Source organism: Jaculus jaculus, chromosome 15, assembly GCF_020740685.1.
Source record: "Jaculus jaculus isolate mJacJac1 chromosome 15, mJacJac1.mat.Y.cur, whole genome shotgun sequence".
Lineage (NCBI taxonomy): Eukaryota > Metazoa > Chordata > Mammalia > Rodentia > Dipodidae > Jaculus > Jaculus jaculus.
The window spans coordinates 11,474,126-11,483,739 of NC_059116.1; the positions used below are offsets into that span (position 1 = coordinate 11,474,126).

Consider the following 9,614-nt stretch of genomic DNA (forward strand, 5'->3'; position numbering starts at 1 on the left):
CAATAATGGAAAGTGTTATCATCCATGGAGCAATTCTACATGTTTGCTGATAAACCTGAGACAGAAAGAATCACCTTACTTCAGAACAGCAGTGTGGATGTGAGTCTTCAATACACTTTCAATCTGTATTGATATGATTTCCCGTTTTCACATCATCCAGGGAAAACAATGACAGCTATGGGAGGGAAGGAAGGTAGGGGGAAGGGAGCAGCCTGCATTTCCACCATCATGGAAGGAAAATGACAGCCACGTTAGATTCAGCTGAAACATAACATACCCACAAGCTTTATCACTCCGGAGGCACATTTTGACATAATAACAAACTACTGAGACAGAACCACTTTTATCTGGGTCAGAGTGACAGACTCCACATGTTAGAGAGCTTGAGGAAACTGCAGTCTGTAGTCTGAGGCATCGGGATGAAGACTATAATCTGCACTGATTCTCATCAAACATCGACACTGCCTGAGTCCTCACCCAATACATGGTAATTACTCCACTGGCTTATAATAGCACGGGAGATTTGATTTCCGAACCTTCCTAAGTAAACCAAACCACATTTTATGTTGACTACGTTTATAATGAGATGCAGATGGTAAAGGAAGCAGACGCCTCTGATGTCATTTCCCAATTGCCTTCAACTTTTACAGACATTGGCAGTCTGTAAACTCACTCAAAGGGATACAAGATGTCAAGACAGTTTACCAATGCTTTCTCCAGGCTAAAAAACATGGGCAGCAGTGCCAACACTTTCTTTGAGTCATACAATGGTCATTCCACAGAAATAAACGAGATGCTTAAGTCAGTGTAAGTTTTAATGTAAAATTCATCATCAGGGGGAAAAAAATCTCCAATGCTAGTTCAGCAACTAGGAACTACTGACTGGTTTTGACAATGACAGAAAGGATATGGTGGGCGTGGTGTGATGGTGAACAGCTGTTTCAGGAAGGCAAAGAGAGCCGTTTTAAACAGAGATGCATGTCTAAAATAATCCACTAGACTTCAGCACTGAGACCATTAATATATGTATTTCATATTAAGTTAAAGAACTTTACAAAGGCTTTCAGGTCATGGTTTCAAACTTCAAATAAAAAAAGAAAATCTATTTCCAAAAGGAGGCCTATGTTACTGACAGGAACATTCACCATTTCTCCAGTGGTATCACTGAACATTATTATAAGGTAAAATAATATTTTTCTGTTTCTTTGTGCAAGATAAGTGTAAGAAGACCTTTTCAAAACGATAAGGAATTTTTGTAGTCCGTCTTGAAAGTGAGAGATGCCTGGGTAACGCAGCAATTGCAAGGCCTTTAGAAGTGTTTGAGGTCCCAAGACAGATTAACACAGTTACCAATGAAGGCGACTTAAACAAAGTCCTTTAAAAATCTTCCCATCTTTCCAGACGCCCATATATAATTTTATCCTCACCTCTGTAGCACAAACATTTTAGCAGAGAAAAAAAAATCAGAAATAGAGGCAAGGAAATTTGTAACACAAAAATAAATCCTGCTAGTCCAAATGGGGTACCTATTTTTTTTTAAAATAATCTCTCTGTGCAAGTAAAGGACTGAGCGCGCGCGCGCGCGCACACACACACACACACACACACACACACACACACACACACAGGCGCACACATACACACAGGATACAAGAATAAACAAACTTTGCTAGTTCATATCCACAAAGCGGGTTGGGAAGGATTAGTGCAAAATTGTTGCTGACCTGCAGCATATTAGTCCATAAACTTTGGATATCCTAGACGGTTCATCAGGGTCCAACAGATGTTTTCAATGAGTTTAATTTCATCTCTAGGCAAGTTCTTTTTCCAAACATTAATATGAGTGGGTGATATTTCCCCTTCGTAAGGAAGGTAGAAAAGATTTGTGGATGTAGCAAACAATATTTGGTTTAAACTAGCAGGAGACAAAGGGATTCCAAGGAAAGCAAAAATCCTTTCAGTTGTCTCCTGAGGAGAGTAAACAATATCTTCAAACTTTACCAGATGGTAGCTGGTGGGCAGCAGATCTGTATTTATCCGCAATGCTGCTGCAGTGTTTGCTAGCCACAAGTGAGACAATAAGGTGACGGCGCTGGACGTGGACGTGGCTAATTCTTTCCTCAGTGATTCATACTCAAAAGCGTAGCCTGAATTTATGTTACACCTACCCTTACCTTCGTCTATCTTAAGCAATTTTGCTAAGTGCTCTGGTACATTCTTCAAAGTATAAAGACTCGGTTTGCTACCATACACCATTGAGTAAATCCATGCTCGAGGGTCTCTTACTATATATAATGCCCTCAACGAAGTTCCTAAGACTTCCTGAAAAAAATGAAGCTTTAAAGTCCAACTACCGCTACTTAAGCTGAGCACAGGACGGGCACTCGGGTAGTAGACCAAGTGCCTCCTCAGAGCCTTGATATATTCTGCGTCTCTATCAAAGGCTCCTTTCATTCTACTTCTTTGCTCTGGCAAAGACTCTCTCCTTTTTGATTTTCGCTTTTTGTCCTTATTCATTATAGAATATTGGGCCAATTTTCCCCTACTGGGTTCATGCAGATGGATGTTTTGCAAGTGTAGTTTTGTGTCCTGGACTAAAGACAGCAGCCAGCCTCGAAGTAAACGAAAATGCCCACTGTGGATATCAGATGCCTTCCACTCACAGGCATCAACAAATGAGTCAATTTCAAATTCTGTTTCTGGAATATCAATGTAGGCGGTAGGAATTCTGATATAGAGAAAGTCACTACTGTTAAAAAAAAGTTGTTTGAGAATTTCAGCTCCTGACCCAGGAAGTGAGGTAATGACAACATCAGGAAGATCCACATGATGCCCTTCTGGAGTGACGGCTTTCTCGCTCGCCTTGGCCTCTGCCTGAGTCCATTTTGTGCAGATGGGCTGGGTACAAGTGCTCCACACATCCAACAGCTCAATACACCACAAAGCAATAACAAGGATTAGTATCCAACGCATTAGCTTTTTAAAAGAAAGGTAAAACCGCCACTGAAAAGTTAGAATGACCAAACTGATGCAAAGAATTAATCCAACTGCTATATTAAATTTAAACCCAAAAGAGAAAATCACTCGATCATGTCTCATGGTCTTTATGACTGCTTGAGTGCCCAAACCAAATCGGGTTATCTGTCCCTGATCAGCCACATTGGCAAAGCCACCAAAGCCCAGGTAACTGAATCTGCTCTTCAAGTTGTGGTAGTCAGTGACAATGGAAATGACCTGTTCAGTATTGTTGACATTGACAGAAATCTGAAGTCCAGAGTTGGAACTGTCAACAAATCTGCAGCTGGAAACATTGACATACGGCCCGTAGAATACATAGGCGATTCTAGTGATGGTGGAGTCTATCTGAAATGTGACATTTACAAACTGAGTCCACCTTTTCTTGAATTCAGCAGCTTGCTCTGCTTCCTGTATATTAGCCACAGGGCTGTGGCCATGATGATCAAACCAAAACATTTTATAATGCGCATCCCACACATCCATCATGGCACCGTTATACCTGTTCATAAACCTGTATGGGATGTATTTAAAATCAATATCCAAGTTATGAAAGAAGGCACTGACAGCGTTGACTGGGGAAGCAACATCCCTCTCAATGTGGTCCACAACAAGTAGGGTTTGAGAATTTAAGAGAAGCAAAGCACGGTACACGCTCTTCAGCCTCATTGCTGAGGAGTAGGCAGATACAGCTTCCCCACTCACAAACAGCATTTCTCCGTGCTGAGAGGCAGTGATGATTTCCCCAGCTGCGTCACCAACCTCGTCCCCAGTCCACTTGAGCCACTGGGCACACTCTCCCAACTGACCTTCCCAGGGCTTATTGCACTGGCTTGAAGGCGATGGGGCAAACACTAACACATTGTTAAGATGGCTCAACTTTGGTCCATAAAGAGCTTCAGAGACAAACACTTGACCATTGGGGGCAAAAGTAAATGAATTTTGATCTGGATGTTCATGTCCTGGGTTAAAGCTTCTCCATCCATCAATCCAGGAGTATGGCTGGAAGTGAACTATGTCATACACAGCTCTTCCTCCCAGTTTTCCGGATTTAAATGACACAAAAGTATTGGTCTGCGTGTTTGGCAGCCCTGCCCCGTAAGTCACAACACCCCAGTTAGGAAACGTGTGCATTTTTGCTGTCCCAAACTCAGCAGGAGGCTGTGGGGTCAGCTGAGGATCATACCAGATATATTCAGTGTGAAGAGTACTCCACCTTTGGGCGGTGGAAGCAACCATGGGTCCATCTTTAGGTCGATGCTTTCTGATTTGCTGAGCTAACCAATTTCCAGCTCCATTCTTTAGGACAAACTTGTCCAAGAAAACTAGCTGGCTCTCTGGACCATAAAACCAATTATAATTCGAGTCTGCTATACCCACAGTTCTTTGGAAGCCTGGCAAAAGGGTGGCATAATAAAACCAAAAGTGCATTTTTAGCCAGTTATTATCCAAGTTGTTGATGTTAAAATGGCGCTGAGCCAAGAACACATACTGTGTGACTGATTTGGCTGTGTAGCTCCCATAGGCCACCCCTTCATCCAGTGAACCATCAACAATATGATTCAACAGAAACATAGTTTTTTCCATCACATCGACGACAACCTGTTTCCATATGTTTGCTTTCGACTCCTTGTCCACTCCAGTAACCAAGGCCCCAATGAGTAAGGCCATCATGTTAGTTGCTTGATGGTTATGGAGAAGTTGTTTGCCCCAAGAGCGGATCTTGGAGTATTCATACATGTCCTCAGTAATAACCCATATTTTTTCCAGGTATCTTTGTTTCCGATAGTCATCAAACAGGTTGTATAAGAAGTCAAAGGCAGTGGCAAAACCTGTTAAGGAATGGCCAATTGGGACCTCATCTCCTGGTGCGTTCTCAACTACCCAGTCTTTGTACGAGGCCATTCTGTCCATGTATTCCAAGACAAATTCAAAGGCAACTTTGTCTTCTGGGCATAACAAACAATACAGTGCTAAAGGAGGCAGGTTATTACCGTAAATTTCATTCCACTTGGCAGCGAAATCGGCATGCCTGGGTGGAGGTAGGTAGTATGTTGGGTTAGACAGCATAGCCATCACTGCACTTCGGAGAGCTCTGAAGAGATGCGAATGGCTTGTGCGAGACTTCAGTCGCATTGCTTGTATATCAGCAGCATCAAAATACAAACTTGGGTGAAGCATCCTTTTCAGCTCTGGGTTGTGTCTCAAATCTTGTACTTTCTGGGACTTAAACTGATCTAGATCATCTGCAAAAACTGCCCATTCAGAGTAATTGCTCACAGATTTTTCACAGGTGGAGAAACCAAACATCACCAACATTAAAAATAGGAAATGTCCTGTAAACATTAACGCCATGATCCATGAGGAAGATCCTTTCCTTAGGCATACATGTCAAACACAGTGTTTAATGTGTTTCCATTCTGGTTAGTATAAAATATACATAAAATGTCTTGATAAACAGACTTGAAATCATAGATGCTGTGAAATCCAGTTGGCATTCAGCTCACTCAAAGCAAGTGTAGTTGCCAAAAAGCGAAATCTTATACTGTCTGTCTGTGTCCCTGGCAGAGCTTTGCTTCCAATAAGATATAAAACTTCAAAGAATATTAATACCTCCAATATTTCCATGATACTCACAGAACAGTCATATAGTCAGAAAATACCATGAGAACTGCATTTACTTCCTTTACACAAATCTGTTTAACATGATGAGTTAATACATGGTTTAAAAACATTGAAAAGAAAAAGGAGGAGTAATAAATCCCCTCACCCAAAAATGCAAATGAAGTCATTCCTAGCATAGGCAAACATCCCTGGTGACCAACTCACCACTCACGTTTGACATGCTTCTACATGTTCACCGAGAGAGCACGCGGAAATATGTCATTCTGAGTGAGGGGAGAGTGCTGTGGTTCCTCTCAACTCTGTGCGCTTCTTGACTGGTGAATGCTTTCTTCTTCCATTGTTGGGAGAAAAGCACTTGCAACAATGGTTGAAAGCTCTACGTGGTTGAAAGACAAAACAATCAAAATTCTTGCTTTCATTTCAAACTTCTTTCTCATGCTTACTTACTCATCAGCCTATTGGGACACAGAGAAAGCAAGGCCACATCTTCTTTCCTCCTCTTCACTTGAGCGGCTAAAGGACTCTAATCTCCACAGACACCTAACAACTCTCTTCCAATCACGAGATAACCACCAACTGGGGAAGAACATGCCTTTCACCAACAGTGAAGTCTTTTTTTCTGCTCCTTTTTCATGACACTTGTTTCTAGTGGGGGAATAAAAAGCAATTTTCTGAGGCTACAGGTATGTGACACATAGAGATAAAAATGATTTTAAAGGGCTGCAGTCATTTAATAGAAATCTGACGATCATCATAAAACCTGATATTTATGCAACATTCTAGTGATTTCCCTGTATTTCATGCACATATTTGGATTTGGTATTAGCAGAGGAAAGGCGATGACAAAAATATATTTTAATGGTGGCTTGCTTTAGTTAAACATGGTTTGTAATTCAAATGTAGTTACCTTAAGTCCTATTACTGTTCTTTTTGTTACAAAGGAACACGAGAGAGAAAGATATAAAATGATCTTTTTAAATGATGGCTCAAGGTTTAGCTTTCACGGTGGGCTGGGGAGAAACCAGAAGGTGACTTCGTTAGGGGACCATTAAGACCAGTCACTTTTCTGAGCGGAGAAGTCAGGGGCTGAAGGACGGTAGACAGTCTTGGCTCCAGACTGTCACCTGTAGCCTCCTGTCACATCCTCTCAGAGAGCCACGAGAGGGAGCCAGGAGCCAGGTTTAAGGAGCAAGGCCCGTCTGGGGTCTGGAAGACGCTCACCAAGTTTCAGTCTTGGACAAGTCTCCTTTCCGTAGCAAGCACCAGCAGTTCCTGATCTGCCCTGCCTGTTGCATATTTTAATTCTCAGTATCTCCACCCCCAGATTCCTGGTCCCCAGGTCCCCATCAGTGGCCGTGGTGTGGGGGACAAGACAACCCCCGCTTACCTCTGGCATCTATGTGGCGATGGGTCTCCAGGTCGAGTTGCGCGCCCTCCCCCGCCCCACACACAGAGCGCAGAGGTGATGAGTTCGAGACCCGGCTCCTCCCCAGCACGGACACGCAGCCCAGCCCGGCGCTTGGGTGTCTTCTCCGCCGCGCTCGGCGTCGGCGCTCCGTAGCCGGACACGCTCGCCCAGGGCTGTGGGCGGGGGAGGAGAACGCGGGCAGCAGGTGGGGACAGGTCCGATCGCAGAAGGCGGGCGGCGGGCGACCTAGGGCAGCGGGCTCCAGCCGCGCTCCTCACGCTCCGCGCCGCCAGCTCTGGCCGCGCGGGCCGGGGAGGGCGAGGAAAGGCGACGCGGACCCGAGGGCGGGGCCAGAGGGGCGGGGCTTAGGGAAGGGGCGGTGCCGAAGAGCGGACCAGCCAATGGGAGCTGGGCAGGGCGCGAGGGGGCGGGGCGGAGCGGAGCTTTGCGGAAGAGCGCTGCAAGCCTGCGGGTGGGCGTGGCTCCGCTGTGCGGGCGGGGCTGGAGGAGAGGAGGAGGGCGTGGCTTAGGAGCCAGGGTAGCAGGACACGGGCCAATGGGCAGGGGGAATTGGCAAGGGGGCGGGATTAGGGGCGGGCCCTGGGCGCGGCTTGGCAGCTGGGGGCCCGCGGGGGCGTGGCCGCGCTCTGCCTGCATCCTTAAGTGAAGGATGCTTGGCGCTGGCAGCTGGCGGCTGCCGCGCTCCCTTGGAGGAGAGGGAGGCTTGCACGTCCGCAGTCCAGGCTGCTCTCTGTCGAGACCTTTCAGTCGTGGGAAGGCAACTCACTTGTATCTAAGTGTTGCTGGAAAAAGCATCTGTGGGCTTGATTACAGATGATGGCCGAAGTGGGGAGGGAGGAGGACAATGACAGCGGAAGGACCCGCAACTTCCCTTGTAGGGCAGAGCGAGCGCTGGGGAGGCAAACCAACTGACGTTTCCGTGGCAGAAAAGCAAAATCGAAACAACTGGATTAATGCAGTAGTGGGAAGAGCTTCGGTAAACACCTATGCTAAAAGTCACTCAGGGGGAATCAAGACTCAGTAGCATTGCTGATGGAAAATTTCTGTGACAGAACAGATAAATACAGGAAGAACAGATAGGAGACTCATTAGAGAAATAGAAAACTGCATTTAGTTTAAAAAAAAAAAAAACAAACTGCGTGCGGGAGAATGCTTACCGGAGCTATTCACATGCATGTGCTTGGTCTGGACTGTGACTCTGGTGACGTACAATGCACTGCCCACACATATTAGGTTACACTTGAACTGGGCCAAGCTACCCTCTGGTCACCTCTATTACCAATAAGTAAATAAATAAATAAATAAATAAGTAAATAAATAAATAAATAAATAAATATGTCAGCAGAAATGAGAATATAGTGAGCTATGTACTTTACAAATGAAACCTTCTATCCCTCCTTTTAGATTACTGACACTTAACTTTGTTCCTATGTTTTACTATCTGTACTCATGGGGAAAACAAAACAAAACAAGACAAAACAAACAAACCTAGCGAGTTGCTGGAGAGATTCCAGCCCAAACTCAAAGACAAGAGCCTAACTAGCAAAGAACTGCTGAGCTCCTATAATTAAGATCGGTAAGAACAATCTCCTATTTTGTTCCAGTGGGAAATCTGTCCCAGGTGAAATGGCCCAATAGCTCTCGTTCTGACCTTCAGTATCTGCAAACTATAACCTTCCCTGACAGTACCCACCACCCAATCACCCTGAGCCCTGTTTTTTTTTTTTTTCTGTTTGTTTGTTTTTCTGCCTGCTGAATTTCTCATATCAACCTAGCTTCACCTCATAGCCTTAAATCCCTCCTCAGTTCCCCTAGCCAAATTATTTCTACAGGAATGTGTTCTTTTTATCTATGCTCAGACCTTCCATAGTTTTTTTTTTCTTTTTTGTATTTTATTTACTTATTTATTTGAGAGAGAGAGAGACAGAGAGACAGAGAATGGGCGTGCCAGGGCCTACAGCTACCACAAATGCACTCCTGAGGCATGTGTGTCACCTTGTGCATCTGGCTTACATAGCTACTGGGGAATAGAAACTGGGTCCTTAGGCTTTGCAGGCAAGCACCTTAAGCAGTGAGCAATACTGCTACCCCACCTCTAAATATTTTATTGTCGCTGTCTCATCTCATTGACTCCTGTAGCAAATAGTACAGTTGTAAGTGCTATATCTGTGTTTGAAGAGAGTTGAGCTTCTAGCAGTTGAGCTTATACACAGCCATGTCTTCTCAACTGAAATTCATCCCAAAACAATGGTCTCCCTTGGAGACAAACTTTCTTGGAAACATCTATATTTTCTCTTTGTGGTCTGCAATGGAGGAATGTCCTTGACCTTCACCCTCCTTCATGGGAGAATAGAGGTATTGGACAAGGGAGCTGAAGTCCACTGACTACTCCTTTTTCTGCAGAAAGGAACCTAGAAATTGATTTTAGGTCAGATAGCAGGTAGACAGTTTCACAGAACAAAATATGTTGATAGGGCTATTTTATTCTGTGCCTGCAAGGTGGCCCACAGAGAAAGGTTGGCAGGAATCAGGAAGAATGCATGGC

At 44.6% G+C, this 9,614-nt stretch overlaps 1 protein-coding gene across 1 annotated transcript; it reads right to left on the reverse strand.

Moving 5' to 3' along the window:
• Positions 1-797: 797 nt before the first annotated feature.
• On the reverse strand, positions 798-7,276 carry Dsel (dermatan sulfate epimerase like). Its single transcript, XM_004654810.3, has 2 exons — positions 7,028-7,276; positions 798-6,285 (listed from the first exon to the last, which is right to left on the reverse strand). Exon 2 carries the CDS (start codon positions 5,368-5,370, stop codon positions 1,735-1,737), a length of 3,636 nt encoding a protein of 1,211 aa, XP_004654867.1. The 5' UTR covers positions 5,371-6,285; positions 7,028-7,276; the 3' UTR covers positions 798-1,734.
• Positions 7,277-9,614: the final 2,338 nt, after the last annotated feature.